Here is a 21,586-nt window from a genome sequence, read left to right as displayed (position 1 = left end):
TAATCAAACCCAGATACTGAAAAGAATCAACGATATCCAGCTGCGTCACATGAACCTCTTTCTGTGGCAGGGGGTCTATTGGCATCAAACTGGTCTTAGACCAGTTTATAAGAAAACCGGACACCTCACCGAATGACTTAACCATTTGAATAATTCTGGGGAGAGTTGTTTCCGTATGGTCTATAAAAAAAAGAACATCATCCGCGTATAAGGAAATACGGTCCTGCGCTCCTAGCGTACCAAATCCCTTGACTTGATAATCCTGCCTAATGGCCAGCGCAAGAGGTTCAATATAAATATCAAATAGTAATGGGGATAGTGGGCAGCCCTGACGCGTCCCTCTGTTTAAATCAAAGCTAGTTGTCAGGATTCCATTAAGACTCAATTTTGCGCTGGGGGATCTGTACAGCAATTTCAGAGTGCCTATGAATCTTTCCCCAAAGCCCATCCTTACCAGAATCTTCCAGAGGAATCGCCACTCCACCCGGTCAAAGGCCTTAGAGGCATCCAGTGACAGGATGGAGCGAGCGGTCCCTCCGGGGGCCTGGATATTAGCAAAGAGCCGATGGAGATTGTGGTGTGTGCCCTTATTTGGAATGAAGCCATTCTGATCCGGATGGACAATGGAGGAGATAACCCCAGAAAGCCTTGTGGCAAAAATCCTCGCAAAGAGCTTTACATCTGCGTTGAGCAGTGAGATTGGTCTATATGATTCTAGATCTACGGGGTCTTTACCTTTTTTTGGAATTAATGTTATTACGGCTTCCAACATTGAATCTGGTAGCTTCCCGTCCTCCACTGAATCAGAGAGGACCTCCAGCAGTCTGGGGAAAATAAAGTCCCCATATTTATTGTAAAATTCAAATGGGAGTCCGTCTGGGCCAGGGGTGGAATTGGCCGAACATAGTTTAATCGCTCCCTCAAGTTCCTGTATTGAGACATCCAATTCCAGTGCTTTCTTTTGCGCTTCCGAGATAGTTGGAAAAGAAATGTCATCAAGATAGGCATCCATCTTGTCATCTGTGATATTTAGATCAGCTTTATACAAATCCAAAAAATAGTCCACAAAAGCCTTCTCTACAGGGCCCTGCCCGCTGACCATCTTACCATTGACCAATCTAATATTATCTATATATTTTTTGGATTGTTGGCTTGAGATTACTCTGGCCAAAAGTTTACCAGGTCGCCCAGATTCCACAAAATATTTTTGCCCTTTAAAGAAAAGGCTCTGTTGGGCCTTGTCCAATAAAAAGTTGGAGTATGCTTGTGTGGCCATTTGCATACTTTCTCTGTTCTCCTCCGTCTTATTCATATAAAAGGATTGTGTCGCCATTGATGCGAGTTCTTCCAGATTTTTCTGTTTTTTCCCATACTCCTTTCTAAGGTTCGCAATATTACTGACCATTATTCCCCTCATGTATGCCTTAAATGTATCCCATACCACTTGGATTTTTACTGAGCCATAGTTGTTATCCCAAAATCGACAAATTTCCTTCTGAATTGTTTCGTGTGTCTTAATTACTGTTAACCAGTAAGGGTTTAATCTAAAAGGGGGTTTTTGTGTGTGTCTTTCCTGAGTTAAACAGAGTTCAAGGAGTAGCGGTGAATGGTCCGAAATTGACCTTGTTTCATATTTCATTCGTTTTGCGAATTTCACATATTTACTATTTATCAATGCTAGATCTATTCTAGACATAGATTTACCTGCTTTACTGAAGCATGAAAAGGCCCTTTTCCCCTGTCCTAGATGTCCCCACACATCTTCAAAGTCCGCCTCAGAACAAAACCGTGCCAGGGGAGATCCCTGAATCGGGCTATCTCTCCTGACACTTGTAGAGACCCTGTCACGCAGAGGATCAATGACACAGTTGAAATCGCCAATAATCGTTGTTGGACACTCTGGCCATTTATCCATAAACAATAACAAAGAATTAAGAACCAAAAAGGAAAATGGCGGCGGGATATAGACAAAAGCCAAGATACATGTCTTCCCCCTTAATTTACAGTACAAAAAGATAAATCTCCCCTGACGGTCGACAGAGGATGCCTCGCAGACGAAATCAATCTGTCTATGTATCAAGACAGTCACACCTCTAGAGTGGCTGGAAAAGGTAGAATGATACGTGTGCGCAGCCCATCCCCTGCCGACCACCCTAGAGGTCTCTTCAGTAAGATGAGTTTCTAACAAACATACTATTGCTGGTAAGTGAACCTGTATCAAATCAAAGATCGCTTGTCTTTTTCCTCTATCCCCCAATCCACGTATATTCCAGGCAAGGATTCTAGTTGTCATTATCAAAAGTGGTTAGAGGAAAAAAAAAAAAAAAAAAAAAAAAAAAAAAAAGAAGATAAACTTGACGCACCACAGCCCATCTCCCACCCCGAACCCCACATCCCATCCCCCCAAATAGGTAATCCACCACGTGTTGTAGTAGATTTCTCTCCTATGACCATCCCTCCCGCACTCCCCACACTCGGCCCTCCCCATTAGAAAGCAGAAGATAAAGAAAAAGAAAAAGGGGGCAATTGGGGGTATAGACCCCCCGTAGCGGTTGTTGTTCCCACCAAATTCTGTAACTATTAAGTCACTGATCATTTTGTTCGAGCCAGTCCGCGGCTTTTTCTGGAGTATCAAAAAATAGAGTTTTATCTTTAAAAATAATCCGCAATTTTGCTGGGAACATGAGGGAATATTTAATGTCCCTTTCTCTTAACTTCTCCTTTATCGTCGTAAATGTGCGTCTCCTTTCTTGTATGTCTTTTGAAAAATCCGGATAAAAAGCCAGTCTATTATCATTATATATAACCGGTGAACATTCCCTCGCCCTTCTCAATAGCATATCCCTATCCCCTGTAGCCAATAACTTAACAAGAAATGTCCGAGGTTGTCTCCCTGGGATCGATTTACCCCCTGGGACCCGATGGGCTCTTTCTATCATAAACAGTGGGGAGAAGGAGTCTTTTCCGAAATTCTCGAAAATTAACTTCTGTATAAATTGAGTAGAATTCTTCTCTTCAGCGCCCTCTGGGATCCCTATTATTCTCACGTTGTATCTTCGCGACCTGTCCTCAAGGTCCGCCACCTTTTTCTTTAGGAGATTACACTCTAGTTTCAGTGTCGAGACTTCAGAGTTTGTTTTTTGGGATTCTTTCTGTATCAAGGCAGTAGAACTCTCAAGATTATCAACTCTGTCTCGGATTTTAGACAAATCATCTCTTATCAAACCCACATCAACCTGGATGAATCCAAGTTGGGTTGTGACAGCCTGTATTAAGTCCCCGTTTTGTTTGACTGCTAGGAGTATTTCTTCTAGCGGAGAGGAATTGTCATTGGGCATAACTTCTCCCATTATACCCTCTTGTTCTTCAAGTTGTCTAGAGGCTTTTTGTAATTCTATCTCAGTCGCCTCCAGGTCATCATTTTTTTTGGAGGCGAGCTCCTTTTGTCCGCCCCTCGTATTAACCCTTGGAGACCTCAGGAACTGGTCTATTCTTGTTGTTTCAAAAGTTTTGGTGGCCTGTTTCTGACTAGCGAGGTCACCCGAGCGCCTATTGGCTTTTGGAGCCATGCCTCCTGTTTTTTTTTTTTTTTTTTTTTTTTTCTTTTTTCCTTATCTCTTCCTCTTCTCTCTTTTTTTTTTTTTCCTCCTTTTCTTCCCTTCTTTCTTTCTTTCCCTTTTTTTTTTTTTTTTTTTTTTTTTTTTTTCTTTTTTTTTTTTTTTTTTCTTTCTCTCTCCTCTTTTTTCTTCTCTCTTCTCTCCCCCCCTTTTTTTTTTTTTTTTTCCTTCTCTCTCCCCCTTTCTTTTCTCTTTTTTTTTCTTTTTTTTTTTTTTTTTTTTTTTTTTCTTCTTTATTTATCCTCTTTTTATTTTTTTGTTTCCTTCTCTTCTCCCCTCACTTTATATTCACTTTGTGCCTTTATAGCTTTTATAGCTTTTATGGCTCATTCCCTTTATATTTGTATCTATAATTCGCTTCTTCTCTTTTTCTCTTCCTTTTTTTCTCTTTCCCCCTCACCCTCTTTTGCTCTTTGACCACCTCAACAGTGAGGGTACTAGCAGTAAGCTTCAGAGCATCTGGATTAAAAGTATCACAAGGTGCTAAGACAGTTTTAGTCAGTAGTTAGCGTTGGAAACAGAGGGCATATGGATACACACTAAGCCAGAGAAAAAAAAAAAAGGAACAATCTCACCAGCTTGAATGTACGTCCGTCCGCCTGAAGTGCAGTGTTGCCGACCAGGATGGCAGCGAAGCCGCCGATCCACAAAACAGAAGGGAGGCAGGGTCCCCCGATGGAACCCAACAGTCCGTTCAACAGCTGTCAGTCAGAGCGGACACAGCACCGTGGCCGCCGCGGCACAGGGGAGGAGAAGGTCCGGAAAAGCTGGAGACACGAGGAGAGAGCCGCACATGCGGAAGGGGATCAGGCAGCATTCACAATTGCAGCAAGGTTAGTCGCCTCGGCACAGAACTCGTCCCGGCAACACAAGGGGGGGGGAGGAGGAGACCGGAGAAGGCAGGAGCAAGCGGGAGGTTAGGAGTCAGCAGTTAGGAGTCAGCGGTTAGTCAGCGGCTAGATCAGGAGTGCATTCCCCGCGACCATAAGGAGCATGGGGGCATGAAACACCGCCGAGACTGCAGGGACGCCAGGAGGATCAGAATAGCGAGGTAGCCGAGCCCTGGGGAGCGGTGGAGAGCGCGACGTACGTGTCTACGTCATCACGTCATCACACGTCATTTATATATCTAAAGAATGTCTTATCCCCTTTTTTCATAGACTGAGCTAGTTTTTCTTCTGCCTGCGCTTTAGAAGTTCTTATAACTTGCTGTCACGGAACCATGAACCAGACGTACAACAAGAGATACGTGAAAATAAGAAGACTTTATTGAAAATAAAGCTGTAAAGCAAAAGTCCAAACGGATGGTGAAACCGAGCAGAGTCTTTGCGAAGCCAGAGGTCAGGAACCAGAAGGGTAGTCAGACGAAGCCAGGATCAGGAACCAGCAGGGTAGTCAGACGAAGCCAGGATCAGGAACCAGCAGGGTAGTCAGACGAAGCCAGGATCAGGAACCAGCAGGGTAGTCAGACGAAGCCAGGATCAGGAACCAGAAGCAGCAGCAGTCTTAGAAGCATGTGAACACAAGAGGACCAAGCAAGGAACTGAAGCCACAGACCTCCTATATATATGAGCTAGGCATCCAGCTCCTCCCAGGGGAAGGAGGAGCCGCAGGGTGGAAGGCTACAAGAAACCCAGGACCCAAGATGGCCGCCAGCACATGTCAAACGAAGGAGAGCAGCAAGCAGGTAAGACCATGACAGTACCTCCCCCTCAAGGGCCCCTCCTCCGCGGAGCACAAAACGGTTTCTGAGGGAAGCGTGCGTGGAAGGCTCGGAGCAAGGCAGGAGCATGGACATCTGCGGAGGGAACCCAGGAACGCTCCTCTGGACCATAACCACGCCAATGGACCAAAAACTGCAACCGACCGCGGACCAGGCGTGAGTCCAGGATATTGCTCACCTCATATTCCTCACGATTGCCCACTTGGACCGGACGAGGCCGAGGAACCGAGGAAGTGAAACGATTACACACCAGTGGCTTCAACAGGGAGACATGAAACACGTTGGAGATCCGCATGCCAGGAGGAAGCGCAAGGGCATAGGCTACCGGGTTTACCCTGCGAAGCACTCGGAAGGGACCAACAAAGCGAGGCGCCAGCTTGGGAGTGGGCACTCGAAGGTTGAGGTTGCGGGTGGACAACCATACACGGTCTCCGACCTGGTAGGAAGGAGCAGGCGCTCGTCTGCGATCAGCCTGGAATCTCTGGCGCTGCGCAGAGACCTCAAGGGACTTCTGGATCTGTACCCAAGAAGCACGTAGGACGGAAAGGTGATCCTCCACAGCCGGAATATCCTGGGGAGAGAATACCTCCGGTAACACGGCAGGTTGGAACCCATAATTGGCCATGAAGGGAGACGTCCCAGAGGAAGAGTTCACCGCCGTGTTCCTGGCAAACTCAGCCCAAGGCAGGAGGTCAACCCAATTGTCTTGGTGATCGGAGACATAGCAACGAAGGAATTGCTCCAAGGCCTGATTGGATCGTTCTGCGGCCCCATTGGACTGAGGGTGGTAGGCCGAGGAGAAGGAGAGATGAATCCCCAACTGGGAGCAAAAGGCGCGCCAGAACCTGGACACAAACTGACTCCCCCGATCCGACACAATCTCCTTAGGCAAACCGTGCAACCGGAAGACCTCCCTGGCAAAAATCGTGGCCAACTCTTGTGCAGAGGGTAACTTCTTGAGAGGAACACAGTGGCACATTTTGGAAAACCGATCCACAATCATGAGAATGACCGTATGGCCTCGGGATGCAGGGAGGTCCACAATGAAATCCATCCCCAGGTGTGACCATGGGCGCTCCCCGGTGGCTATGGGTTGCAGAAGGCCCAACGGAAGGTGCCGAGGGGACTTACTCTGGGCACAAACGGAGCATGCCGCTACATATGCGGCGATGTCGGAACGTAGGGAAGGCCACCAGAACAGACGTGAAACAGCCCAGGACAGCTGATTCTTTCCAGGATGCCCCGCGGTCTTGGAGTTATGGTAGGTTCGCAACAACCGAGTGCGCAACTCCTCAGGCACAAAACATCTGCCGTTGGGTCTCCCAGAGGGAGCACCAGATTGAGCCGCCAAAATCTGCTCACCCAGGGGAGAGGTCAGGCTGGTGCGAATGGCGGCCAGGATCTGATTCGGAGGTATGACCGAAGTCGGAATCGACTCCTCCCTGGACAGCTCGGAGTACTGCCGTGATAAGGCATCCGCCCTGATGTTCTTGGAACCGGGTAGGTAGGAGACCACGTAATTAAAACGTGACAAGAACAGAGCCCATCTGGCCTGACGTGGTGTCAATCTCTTGGCCTCAGAAAGGTAGGTCAGATTCTTGTGGTCCGTCAGGATGAGAACCGGAACCACCGAACCCTCGAGCAAGTGCCTCCATTCTTTAAGGGCCTGCACGATGGCCAATAACTCCCTGTCACCAATCTGATAGTTGCACTCCGCGGAAGACAGTTTCCGGGAGTAAAACCCACAAGGAAGCAGAGGACCCTCTGGTGTTCTACGCTGAGACAGAAGGGCGCCTACTCCCGTCTCAGACGCGTCCACCTCGAGGACAAAGGGCAACCCAGGGTTGGGATGCGACAGAATCGGAGCCGACACAAAGGCGGACTTTAGGGCCTCAAAAGCTCGGATGGCCTCGAGCGGCCAGACCTGGGAATTACTGCCCTTCCTGGTCAGATCCGTGAGAGGCTTGGCCAGCATGGAAAAGTCCCTGATGAACTTCCGATAATAATTGGCGAAGCCCAAAAAGCGCTGCAGGGAACGAAGACCACTGGGCTGGGGCCACTGTAAGACAGCCGAAACCTTCTCAGGATCCATGGAGAACCCCTCAGCGGAAATGATGTAACCTAAGAAGGTTACCTGGGATCGGTGAAATTCGCATTTCTCAAGCTTACCGAACAGCTTGTTCTCTCGTAACCGTTGCAACACTCGTCTGACATCCAGAATGTGGGCCTCCATGGATTCAGAATATACCAAGATGTCATCCAAATAGACTACCACACACTGCTGCAACAGGTCACGGAAAACATCGTTGATGAATTCCTGAAAGACTGCGGGCGCATTGCACAACCCAAAGGGCATAACCAAGGATTCGTAATGACCGGTCCTGGTGTTAAACGCGGTCTTCCACTCATCGCCCGCCTTGATCCTTACCAGGTTATATGCCGCCCTCAGGTCGAGTTTGGTAAAGACCGTGGCCCCTTTAAGGCGATCGAACAGCTCGGAAATCAAGGGTATCGGGTAAGCGTTCTTGATCGTGATGCGATTGAGACCCCTGTAATCGATGCAAGGCCTCAACTCACCGCCCTTCTTTTTCACAAAGAAAAATCCAGCCCCTGCCGGGGACGAAGATTTGCGAATGTGTCCGCGTGAAAGCGCCTCCCTCACGTACTCCTCCATGGCCTCATTCTCCGCTACCGACAGTGGATAGACTTTGCCACGAGGAGGAACGGCACCAGATTGTAACTCTATGGCACAATCGTATGGGCGGTGCGGAGGCAGGGCAACCGCGCGCACCTTATCGAATACATCCCGGTACTCCTCGTATTCAGGAGGCAACAGAGAGTCCGAGGAAGTACACAGCAACTTGACAGACCCATGGATGCAACTAGCCCCACACTGCGGTGACCACGAGAGGATCTCGACCGATCTCCAATCGAAAGTCGGATTATGCTTCTGGAGCCAGGGGTACCCCAAGACCACCGAGTAGTGTGGAGACGAAATAACCTGGAGGCAGACCGACTCTCTGTGAACGGCACCAATGGCTATCCCCACTGGAAGGGTCTCATGAGTCACGTGTGGCGGCAGAAGGGGTCTGCCGTCTATCGCCTCAAGAGCCAGTGGGGAACCTCGAGCCTGCAGAGGAATGGAATTGGCGGCAGCGAACACACTATCAATGAACAAACCACCAGCACCAGAGTCCACCAACGCCTGGGTCGTCACCGAGCCCCCGACCCAGGAGAGGACAACAGTGATCAGTGGTTTGTCAACACGGGAAACCGGGGACGAGGAGACTCCACCCAAGATCTGCCCCCGACAGGATCTCAGGGTACGAGCGTTTCCCGGACGGTTCGGACATGCCAACCGAAAATGCCCACCGAGACCACAGTACATGCATCGGCCCTCGCGTCTCCGGAGTGCCCTCTCCCCCTCGGACAGGCGAGCAAACCCCAGCTGCATGGGTTCACCCCCAGACAAGTCATCCCCAGGAGGCGTGGGAGGAGAGGGAGGCACGGGTGGGACAGCAAACGTAGGCACCAATCTGTTAGAAGACCTCCGCAGGTTCTCCTTAAAGGAAGGTCTCTCCCTGAGTCTGGTGTCAATCAAAATCAGGAAAGAAATAAGAGACTCGAGCTCAACTGGTAGGTCCTTAGCTGCAACCTCATCCTTCAAGGCATCCGAGAGACCATGAGAGAAAGCAGCGACCAGAGCCTCATTATTCCAGCCCACCTCTGCTGCCAGGGTACGAAACTCAATGGCGTATTCAGCTACGGATCGTGAACCCTGTCTGATGGACATAAGGAGCTTCGCAGCAGAGGCAGCACGAGCCGGCACATCGAATACCTTCCGAAGAGAGGCAACAAAACCGGAAAACTCGGCAACCACCGGATTGTTGTTCTCCCATAAAGGGCTGGCCCAGGCCAAGGCCTTGTCCGAGAGCAGCGAGATCAAGAAGCCCACCTTTGATCTCTCAGTAGGAAAGGCATGTGGCAGCAACTCGAAATAAATGCCCACCTGGTTAAGGAAACCTCGGCACTGAGTTGGCTCTCCCCCAAAGCGCTGTGGAAGAGGGGCAGAACCGGTCATACCCCGAAACACCGCAGGCGCAACAACAGGTGTCGGGGTAGACTCTGGCGCAACAACCGGAGCGGCAGTAGGAGCGAGCCCAGGAGCAACAACCGACCCATCGGCAACGGGAGCGAAATGAGCCGTGCGTTCAAGCAGGGTTTGCAACGTCACAGCGAACCGACCCAACAGGTGATCCTGCTGATCAAGTCTGGCAACCAGCGTGGGTAGCGAGGATGGCCCTGTACCGTCAGAATTCATGGCTTGGTCCTAATGTCACGGAACCATGAACCAGACGTACAACAAGAGATACGTGAAAATAAGAAGACTTTATTGAAAATAAAGCTGTAAAGCAAAAGTCCAAACGGATGGTGAAACCGAGCAGAGTCTTTGCGAAGCCAGAGGTCAGGAACCAGAAGGGTAGTCAGACGAAGCCAGGATCAGGAACCAGCAGGGTAGTCAGACGAAGCCAGGATCAGGAACCAGCAGGGTAGTCAGACGAAGCCAGGATCAGGAACCAGCAGGGTAGTCAGACGAAGCCAGGATCAGGAACCAGAAGCAGCAGCAGTCTTAGAAGCATGTGAACACAAGAGGACCAAGCAAGGAACTGAAGCCACAGACCTCCTATATATATGAGCTAGGCATCCAGCTCCTCCCAGGGGAAGGAGGAGCCGCAGGGTGGAAGGCTACAAGAAACCCAGGACCCAAGATGGCCGCCAGCACATGTCAAACGAAGGAGAGCAGCAAGCAGGTAAGACCATGACACTTGCTTGGCCTCTCTCTGCCTAATCTTGTAGATTTCCTTATCTTCATTGCTCTGGGTTTTTTTATAATTACAAAATGCTAGCTTTTTATTTTTAATGATTTGGGCCACTTCTGCTGAGTACCACAGTGGTCTTCTCCTTTTCTCCTTTTTTTGCTTTTACTGACAAGTCTAATGCAATTTTCTGTTGCCTTCAATAATGCACCTTTTAAGTAGTCCCATTTCTCCTGGACTCCATGTAATCCGTTCCAGTCTGATAAGGACTCATTTATGACTAATTTCATTTTTGAAAAGTCTGTTTTTCTAAAATCTAAAACTTTTGTTTTTGTGTGGTGGGACTCTTTCACAGTTCTTATATTAAACCACACTGACTGGTGAACTGACTGGTGGTTGCTAGGAGATAATGTAAGTAAATTGATAAAAGTCAATTTACTGTATTATTTTCCCTTATAACATGGTTATAAGGGAAAATAATAGCATTCTTAATACAGAATGCTTACTAAAATCTGGTATTAGGGGTTAAAAAATAAAAAAAAATTAACTCACCTTTATCCTGTTGTTCGCGCAGCCGGTATCATCTTCTTTCAGGACCTGCCAAAGGACCTTTGATGACGTAATCGCGCTCACCACGTGGTGATCGCGGTGACGTCAGTGCAGGTCCTGCTGAATGAAGATATAAATCTTCTATATTCATTCAGCAGGACCTGCGCTGATGTCACCGCGATCACCACGTGGTGAGCGCGGTGACATCATCAAAGGTCCTTTGGCAGGTCCTGAAAGAAGAAGAAAGAAGATGATACCGGCTGCTCGAACAACAGGATGAGGTAAGTTAATATATATATTTTTTTTAATGCCTAATGCCACATTTTAGTAAGCATTCTGTATTAAGAATGCTATTATTTTCCCTTATAACCATGTTATAAGGAAAAATAATAAAATATACAGAACACCTAACCAAAACCTGAACTTTAGTGAAGAAGTCGGGGTTCGGGTCTAAGTACCACAGTCAGTGTTTTATCACGCGCGTGCAAAACGCATTGCACCTGTGCGATAAAAACTGAACATCGGAACGCAATCGCAGTCAAAACTGACTGCAATTGTGTACCTACTCGCACGATTTTCCCTGATCGCAGACACAACGCATCTGGACACGCTCGTCTGCAATGGGCCTAAGGGTACCAGGGACAACAAGTTTCTGACTTGCATCAGTCTTAGGCCTCTTGCACACAAACGTTTTGCATGCGTTCTGTGCATCGGGGACCGATATTTGTGGTCCCCAATAAACGGGCAACGTCCGTGCGGCGGCCGGGACGGATCGAGACCCATTCAACTTGAATGGGTCTGTGATCCGTCCGCGCCGTAAAAAAATAGAACAAGTTCTATTTTTTTGCGGTGCGGAGGCACGGACAGAAACACCACGGAAGCACTCCGTAGTGCTTCAGTGGGGTTCCGATCAGTGCTTCCGTTCAGCATATCTGTGATTGCAGACCCATTGAAGTGAATGGGTCTGCATCTGTGATGCGGAGTGCACACGGGCCGGTGCCCATGTATTGCGGACCCGCCGTATGCGGGCCGCAATACGGGCACAGGCACACAACGTTCATGTTCAAGAGGCCTTAATAAATTTGGCCATTTGTTTTTACATTGAGTTTTAACCTGAGTCTTGAGTATTGTGTATAAAAAAAATCAATGGGTTAGTTTTTTAAGGTGTTTTCTGCTGTGTACAGTTCTGGGCTCCTGTGAACAAGACAGACATAGCAAAGCTGGAGAGGATTCAGAGGAGGGCAACTTAAGTAATAACTGGAATGGCTGGACTACAGTACTCTAAAAGATTATCAAACTTAGGGCTCATGCACACGACCGTTGTTTTGCGGTCTGTTTTTCACAGATCCGTTGTTCCGTATCGGAGGTTTCTTTTTCTCTGATTTAAATCCTCTTCCGTTCCATTATTCCACAAAACCGTATGGTTTCCGTATGCAATCCGTTTTTTGCGGATCGGAAACGGAAGCAGTAACTTATTAATCACCAAACACATGAGCAATATGGGCTGGGCATAGCATTTCTACAGTATGGATCCACAAAATACGGATGACATACGGATGTGTTCCGTGTGCGTTCCATATTTTGCGGACCCATTGACTTGAATGGGGCCTCGGACTGTGATTTGCTGACAATAATAGGATATGCACTACTTTTTTGCAGAATGGAAATACGGAAACTAAATGCACACGGAGTACCTTCCGTTGTTTTTGCGGACCCATTGAAGTGAATGGTTCGCAAAAAAAAGGAAGCGGAAAGAAAATACGTTCATGTGCATGAGCCCTAATATGGATGGCTCATTGATTTCACTAGGTGCCATTTAATCCAGCTTTTTCAACTGCAAAACCGCAGGGACAGGATCAATTATTTGAAAACCACACTATAGTAAAACTCCAGCCACTCCATCTGGATGAGAAAGAACAAAGGATTTCTCCAGTTCCTCGCGCTCCCTCCAGTTGAGCATATGTTGGGAATAATCCAGTATCTGATAAGTGATACATGTTTTTGGATTGAGCAGCTGAAGACACTTTTCTGTTTTCTGAGGACTCATTTTCCCTATGAAGCCCCATTTTACATCTGGCATCACAACTTATGTGTCAGATGAACAATCTGATATATACTTTGGAATCCGTTCTAGCTTCAGTTTCCCCATGGCATGGTGCAGGAAACTTTAGCTGGATCACTGGATTTATGTGAAGTGGGCCATAACGGGACCAGACGCCTCCTAACCATTGCTGCACCCAGCATGAGTCTGCTGCACACAGGCAATGACAGTGGGTGCAACACTGGTTCTCTCCTTATAAAAAAAAAAAACATTACACTCAGGCCATGCACCTGAGGCCACTTCTATGCTGAAAATAGAGAACATGGAACTTTGGATATTGGAATGCTTGTTTTTGTTATTGTTGAGAGGCCCAGCAGTCGAACTCCCAACAATTATTTACAGGGGTTGCGGCAAAAAAAATCCTACATTTTTCAAACCATCACCTGGATCTGAATACTTCATGTAATTAAAAATGTAATAAAAAAAAGTAACTGCATTGCACCACCTGCTGTTAGTTCTTTTTCTTCTTTCTCTGTCCACCAAACTGAGGTGGTCGCACATGCTCATTCTATTCATGTGCGACCACCTCAGCAAGTTGGACAGGGAACCCCATAATCAATCATCTTGAGTGTCTTGCTGGTGTTGTGCGCTGGGGAAATCTCGCGCCGTTCAGTATTCGGAGCAGTGAGTGAAGGGCGCTTGCCGGCTGTCGGCTTCCTAACTGCGCCTGCGCCAAATACTAAACGGCGTGAGATTTCCCCAGCGCATAGGGCCGGCAGTCAGAGGTGAACGCTGCCTGTCGGAGCCTCTAGGAGCAGGAACAACGCACATCGCTAATGTCAGCTAGTTTAATAGGGTTAATTCTGGTGACAGAATCCCTTGAAAAGTGAAGAAACATTTATCCATTTGCAAAATCTGACCAAACCCTTTCCATACAATGCTGCAGTTTTCTGCCAAAGATGCCTCTATATGTCTCTGATTTTGTTTTCATTTGGACATTAAAGTGACACTCCAGAAAAAGGCTGAAAACCTATTTAGGTGCCTTCATTCCAAGTTGTGATTCAATGATGCGACAATACACTATGAACCCATCCAAGGTGGAGACATGCTTTTTTGTTGCCCTACAAAAAGGAATGACTGGGAACCTCAGGACAGAGGGACAAGACATTAGGGACATTATCCGTGGCAGAGAGGTGACTGAAGAAGGTTGTCAGGTTTGTTCCACAGTCAGGCATAACATGGATCAACACAACTAGATGACATATCTTCACTCAGTTGACAGTGCTTACCAATGCTTAGGTCCGACTTGTGTTTAGGGAGCACACGTTGAAAGGTTAGAGGGGAAACCTCACTCCACATGCTGAAGGCAATCTCTAATGCTTTATCTGTGTCACCTTTGTTTAAAGTATTGGGATACTGGACAATCCTGTAAAAAAATGAGGTACGTGGAATAGTCTACAGGAATTATGTGTGTTAATTAATTATTAATTATAATTATTAATATAACACCCTACTGGGGGGTAAGAATGATTCCTTCTTATAATATTGGTGGGGGAGTACTGGGAAAATCCACTCACCTGTATGTCAGGTTCAGATGATCCCACTTGTATCCCAGTGGATTTATAGTGTAACGTTTCCATCTGCCACTCCGTGATGGAAAGACAGCACCACAAGCTGGTCCATCAGCCTGTATCTGCACAAGAATAATCCAGAACAGCTAAATATAAGAAATCCATAGCTATTATTGGGGATAAGGGCTGATTTATAGGAGGATCTCTGTGCAGCGCTGTGGAATATGCTGGTGATATGTAAATATATGTAGAAGCCAAAAGGCGGGCAGCACTCCAATTTGTAAAATAGTGAACTCAAACTTTATTCACCCAAGTGGTAAGGCAATGCTTTTTGTCTTCTGTATACTGGGTAAGCTTATTCCCATTGGGCTTTGCACCCTCTTTTTTTCAGTCGGTGCTGCCATATTTCCTTGTTATTTTGCTCTTTGCCACCACATGGGTGAATAAAAACACTGTTTTACTGAAGAACCGTCTGGAGTGCAGTCCGATTTTCTTGCTCTCTCTATATATATATACAGTACAGACCAAAAGTTTGGACACACCTTCTCATTCAAAGAGTTTTCTTTATTTTCATGACTATGAAAATTGTAGATTCACACTGAAGGCATCAAAACTATGAATTAACACATGTGGAATTATATACATAACAAACAAGTGTGAAACAACTGAAAATGTCATATTCTAGGTTCTTCAAAGTAGCCACCTTTTGCTTTGATTACTGCTTTGCACACTCTTGGCATTCTCTTGATGAGCTTCAAGAGGTAGTCCCCTGAAATGGTTTTCACTTCACAGGTGTGCCCTGTCAGGTTTAATAAGTGGGATTTCTTGCTTTATAAATGGGGTTGGGACCATCAGTTGCGTTGAGGAGAAGTCAGGTGGATACACAGCTGATAGTCCTACTGAATAGACTGTTAGAATTTGTATTATGGCAAGAAAAAAGCAGCTAAGTAAAGAAAAACGAGTGGCCATCATTATTTTAAGAAATGAAGGTCAGTCAGTCAGCCGAAAAATCGGGAAAACTTTGAAAGTAAGGGCTATTTGACCATGAAGGAGAGGGATGGCGTGCTGCGCCAGATTACCTGGCCTCCACAGTCACCGGACCTGAACCCAATCGAGATAGTTTGGGGTGAGCTGGACCGCAGAGTGAAGGCAAAAGGGCCAACAAGTGCTAAGCATCTCTGGGAACTCCTTCAAGACTGTTGGAAGACCATTTCAGGGGACTACCTCTTGAAGCTCATCAAGAGAATGCCAAGAGTGTGCAAAGCAGTAATCAAAGCAAAAGGTGGCTACTTTGAAGAACCTAGAATATGACATATTTTCAGTTGTTTCACACTTGTTTGTTATGTATATAATTCCACATATGTTAATTCATAGTTTTGATGCCTTCATAGTCATGAAAATAAAGAAAACTCTTTGAATGAGGTGTGTCCAAACTTTTGGTCTGTACTGTATATGTATATATATATATATATATATATATATATATATATATATATATACATATATATATACATATACCCATAGCTCCAAACTTTTGTAAATCACGGCAGTTTTTTTCATACTAGGCCACGCCTCTAACTCCGCCCAAAGAATAATTACTGACCCCCGTCACAACTGGGGATAGGTTAGACCGTTAGATGAGTGTAAGTTCCTTTATTTTTTTAACAGCATGTGGAGCCCCTGGGATAATTCTTTTAATCTTAGCGCATAAATCATCAGATGATAGATATTTTAAGGTCCAAATTGCACAAAATAATGAAGTTCTGGTCTAATATACAGGTAGAAACCATACAGATAGTTTAGTAAGGAACAATTTAGTAAATGTATTAATGCACATTTAAGTATAAATCCCCCAGGTCAAAATGAGGGGCATTTAAAGATCAAAGAGAGACTGCCCCTCCAAAAGAGGGACTGCACTTGGGAGGCATGATATAACAAATGGCAGGATGAAAGCTGCTATTCACTACTCACCAGATCATGAACAGGTCCCTGCTGATGCCAAATTCCAAAAGTGAGCAAAAGAAAGGAAGCACCAGTGATAACATACATAGACATACTAGAGATAGAGATGCCATCGATAACCATCCAACCCATCCTGGGTATATGAGAGGCTCCAGCGTGAAGTGCTAGCTGCTGTGCTCCCATGGAGTATCCCACTATCATTACAGTGGTATCAGAACTCTGCAGTCTCAAGCAGAGGAAAAATGTGGATCAAAGATGGGAGATCAAAGAATCAAATATTCTGCTGCAGTAGGGAACAAAGATGTGTGTGAATGAGGAAGGAAATATAGATAAAAGTTCTGAGATCTAAAACTAAGGCAGACACACATAGTATAGTGGGAAAGAGGAAAGTGGAATGGTAAGCGAGGGGCTCGCTCCAGAACTCATGTGTGTTTTGTTAGTGGACACGTGGAGAGAAGAACAACCTGTTCTTTGTCCTAGATTTCAATATGCCATTTATAACCATATGTTACATTTAACACCTTCTATACTGCTTACAGTACAGAAAGTAACACTTTTAGAGTAGAATTCCAATAGGGTTCCCCAGTGGGGAAAGTTTTCCGTCAAAGGGAACATAGCGGGATAAAAACTAACAAAATAAATAAATAAAAAGAAGCAGTACCTCACTGATCTCCCACTGTAACCATATCAACTCTTACCCAGTCCCTACTGGTCTCTATTTCGTTGTCTTATCTTGAAACACAGGAAATGCCCACTCAGCCAATACTGATGTATTACAAAACTGGCTGCCTGAAGCCACCACTAGGGGGGGCTCAGTGCATAGGAATGTATATAATCATCATTGACTACAATGGAATCTGTTAAAATCTGTTTACACTGTGCTCCCCTAGTGGCGACTGCATGAAAATGTAGTGTTTTCACGCAGGAACAGAAGAACCAGTTCAGTGCTGGGCCCCCTTTCATGGTTACACATTATTATCTACCCGCCATAATCTTCATTGCTACTGCATTTTTTCAGGCGTTTCTTGATTTACTAAATACTTCTACAACTTAATAAAAGATGTGTGGCTTCAAAGCTTCTGCTGTCTATTTCCTGTTAAACAGCCTCATAGCAATGTTACTCTGACTTTGAATGTGGGTTAGCCAAAGATGTTCTAAATTGATCAAAAGTCCCACGTTTGGGGCATCTTATAACACTCAACTTAGAGGGCTTCTGTCAGCCCACTAAACCGTTTTGTTTTTTTTTGCTTAATAATAACCCCTACACTGCGATTTATCCATACATAAGTAAAATAATAATTTTGGTTCAGTAGAGTTTGCTAAAAACCCTATTTTATAATATGTAAATTACCTTGCTACCAGCAAGTAGGGCGGCTACTTGCTGGTAGCAGCCGCATCCTCCGATGGTAATGACGCCCCCTCTGCTTGTTGATTGAGAGGGCCAGCGGACGGGATCTTTCTCCGCTGGCCCTGCCTGTTTTCATTCAATATCTGGCGCCTGCACCTATCTTCAATCGGCGCAGGCGCACTGAGAGGCGGCCACTCACTCGGCCGCTTCATCCTCAATGCGCCTGCGCCGATGACGTCACATCTACACCCGGCGCAGGCGCATTGAGGATGAAGCAGCCGAGTGAGTGGCCGCCTCTCAGTGCGCCTGCGCCACTGGAGGATGGATCGGAGGATGCGGCTGCTACCAGCAAGTAGCCGCCCTTCTTGCTGGTAGCAAGGTAATTTACATATTATAAAAATAGGGTTTTAGCAAATTCTACTGAACCAAAATTATTATTTTACTTATGTATGGATAAATCGCAGTGTAGGGGTTATTATTAAGCAAAAAAAAAAAAAAAACGGTTTAGTGGGCTGACAGAAGCCCTTTAACACTTTGGTCTAGAAATGCCACTCCAGTTTTTCTATGTTGCCCTTGAGTAATTTTGCTCCTTTTTTGCGACTCTAAAAAAGTCACGATGATACAGTGTCTTGAAAAAGTATTCATACCCCTTCAACTTTTCCAAATTTTTTCACATTACACCCACAAACTTAGATGTATTTTATTGGGATTTTATGTGATCAACACAAAGTTGCAAGTATGTGTGAAGTGAAAAGAAAAAGATACATGTTTTTTTTTGAAAGTTTTATTAAATACAAATCTGAAAAGTGTTGCGTGGCTTTGTATTCAGCCCCCTGAACTCTGATACCCCTAAATAAAATCCAGTGTGCCCAACTGCCTTCAGAAGTCACTTAATAAAGTCTCCCTGTGTTAATTTATTCTCAGTATAACTACAGCTGTTCTGTGAAGGTTTGTTAGAGAACATTAGTGATCAAACAGAATTAGGAAAACCAAGTAACACACCAGACAGGTCAGGGATAAAGCTGTGGATAAGTGTAAAGCAGGGTTAACTTATAAAAAAAAAAACATCCCAAGCTCTGAACCTCTCATGGAGCACTGTTCAATCCATCATCCCAAAATGGAAGGAGTATGGCACAACTGCAAACCTACCAAGACATGAACGCATGGATCCCCTGGGCTGGGGCTCTCATCGGCCGCCCCAGACTTTCGACCTGCTGCTGCTGGAAGGAAGGATCCCGCCATGATGGCTCCTGGACCCACTTCTCGGGGGGCGACATCAAGTAAAGGTACTGTGGCTCTTTGGGGACGGGATATAATCCCAGGGGACCCTGCATCTAGCCTTCCTGGGACCCCCCTACATGAGCCCTGGCAAATTAAGCAGCCCCCAGCCACACCATTGCTGGACCAAGGGGACAGCAGCTCTCCTCTCCCTTCTGACATCTGGGCCGGATCCCCAAGACCTCCATCACTGGCTATTATGGACCCCCCACCCCTGCCTGAACCTCCACAGCCCTGGGCGAGCTATTTTAGCCGTTTTCCTACAAAGGAGGACTTTCGGGTTCTTATTTCTGAAGTTACAGAAGCATGCAGAGCTGAAATTGCGGCAGTTTGCACTGATATTAAACATGTGGTGGACCGGGTTGACTCCCTGGAAAATGCCCATGACGACACCAGGCAATATATATCCACTCTTCATGAATCCATTTCTGCCCTAACAGCTGTGCTCAGGGGCATGGGACGGCATTTAGAGGACTTGGATAACCGAGAGCGCCGGAATAATATCCGAGTACGGGGTCTTCCGGAGGCTACTGGAGACAAAGATCTCTTTGCTACGCTGGAAGCCATTTTTAACATGATCCTGGGGCAACCACCCTCGCATAAGGTCAAGTTGGACACAGCTCATAGAGCACTCAAGCCTAAGGGCTCTGCTGCACGTCCTAGGGACGTAATTTGTTGTGTCCACGACTTCGCCCTTAAAGAATCCATCATGGCTAAGGCGAGATCTCTACGCAACTTTGACTTTGATGGTGCTCTAGTTCAATTGTTTCCTGACCTATCCTGGTTCACGCTCCAGAAACAGACATCTTCAGCCTCTCCTCATTACTCAGGGACCGCCAGATCACCTACCGCTGGGGATTCCCCTTTGCCCTGACGGTCCGTCATCAAGTAAGAACAGAGACTCTCCGTTCCTTCTCGGATCTTCGCCCTTTCTGCAAATCACTTGGAATTCCTATCCCCGACATGTCGGATTGGGAGTTTCAGTCTCCAGCGCTTCCACCGCCCCGCATTTGGTCTCCTGTAACCAGGAAAAGAAGGCCTGGTCCAAGTGCATCCTCTTCCCCGCGGTCTCCTCCGTCATCAGGGCATCGTCCATCTGCTTGACCGCCAACAGCTGGGGGGACTTGGTTGTCCAGAACTTGCCCTTAATGCTTAGGCCCTCAGGATTGATGGTCCCTGAAGGGCCCCCATATTGATAGTTTATTACCTCTGTTAAGCCAGTTATTGCTTTCTTGTTGCTACATCACGATGCAGGCTGTCTGAAGGGCCCACCTAGTCGTTACTTGTTTTCGTTTCTCTCAGATAATTGTAGTTGGCTCCTTGGCCAGCCTCAATTTGTTGGTCTCCGACACTTACACTCCCAAAGGGGCTTCTTATTTGCCCCTAGCAGGGATCATATCCCTGGGAATAGTTGTTTACTGCTATCTGTTTGTCTTTGTGTTGTCACGTCCTGTCTCTTCCCCCCCTCTTGTGTTCTCTCTCCTGTTGTGGGTGCCTGAACTTCCTTGCCTGTGGAGATCGTGTACCTCAGTTCTGCCTTAGATCCGTTGTCCGACTAGTGCGAACCTACTGACGTATACAGACTCCCTCGGTGAGCTGTACTCTGCGTACATTGTGTATCATCACATACTCACATGATGCGGTGCATAACCTTCAATGTCAAGGGGCTTAACTCCAACGCCAAGAGGAAACTCTTGCTTTTGGAATTGAAATCTCTTAAAGCGGACATTGTTCTTACAGGAAACACATTTTGATGGCAACTCCTCCTTCCGTTTTGCCTCCCACCTGTATCCTACCGCTTATTTGGCTACTCATAGCCATCGGAGGGCGGGAGTTACCATCTTGGTGTCTGCACGATGTCCCCTCAGGATTGAATCTTCAATTATAGATCCACAGGGCCGTTATATTATTCTCCGTGGCCGTTTGGCGGATAAACCCATCACCTTATGTAACATTTATGCACCAAACACGTCCCAGATACGCTTTCTCGGCGGAATCTTCCGCAAGGTTTTTGTTGAGGGAGTGGACTCTTCGGAGCCCCTAGTCGTCCTAGGTGGGGATTTTAATGCAGTGTTCTCTGAATCGATGGATCGCCTGGCCCTCCCGGGCAGACCAATACACTCGACACAACAGCGCTCAGCCAGGGACTTTCATAAACTAGTGCAGAAATACTCCCTGTATGACCTCTGGCGTCTCACTTATCCCACTGATAGGTCTTTCTCCTTTTACTCTGCCCCACATGGTTCACACACCCGTATTGATTACCTCTTTGGTACCATTTCGACCCTCAGATTATTAGAAGGAGCAGACATGGGCCAGATCACCTGGTCAGACCATGCTTCTGTACTAGTGGACATTAGTAGTAAGTCGGGCCATGTTCACCATTGCCACTGGAGACTTAATGACTCCCTCCTGAAACAGCCTATCATTAGGGAGGAACTCTGCGAACATCTGAAAACGTACTTTGACCTAAATGTGGGAAGCGCATAAAGCGTTCATGAGGGGTCATTGTATTGCAATAAGCTCAAAATTAAAGCCTGGCTATGAGCTGTGCGCTGCGATTGGCCAGCGCTGCAGCAAGGGACACGCCTCATACAAAAAAATCAGTCAGAGGGAGCGCAGACACCGGAGCCTATACCAGGCGAACGGAGCGGCGCCCAGACATACTAGTAAGTGCAGG

At 46.6% G+C, this 21,586-nt stretch overlaps 1 protein-coding gene across 1 annotated transcript in view; it reads right to left on the bottom strand.

Annotated features, from left to right (window-relative positions):
* LOC120999149 (matrix metalloproteinase-23-like) overlaps positions 1-18,870 on the bottom strand; it is a 31,960-nt gene extending 13,090 nt beyond the window's left edge. The window contains exons 1-3 of the mRNA XM_040430022.1: positions 18,778-18,870; positions 14,325-14,440; positions 14,037-14,173 (exon numbers count right to left, since the gene is read on the bottom strand). Coding sequence (XP_040285956.1) covers positions 14,037-14,173; positions 14,325-14,440; positions 18,778-18,870 — 346 coding nt within the window. The remainder of the gene's footprint in view (positions 1-14,036; positions 14,174-14,324; positions 14,441-18,777) is intronic.
* Between the last annotated feature and the right edge of the window lie 2,716 nt (positions 18,871-21,586).

This window comes from Bufo bufo, chromosome 4 (assembly GCF_905171765.1).
Source record: "Bufo bufo chromosome 4, aBufBuf1.1, whole genome shotgun sequence".
Classification (NCBI taxonomy): domain Eukaryota; kingdom Metazoa; phylum Chordata; class Amphibia; order Anura; family Bufonidae; genus Bufo; species Bufo bufo.
The sequence above is the reverse complement of the archived record's forward strand: the minus strand, read 5'-3'. Positions and strand labels throughout refer to the sequence as shown.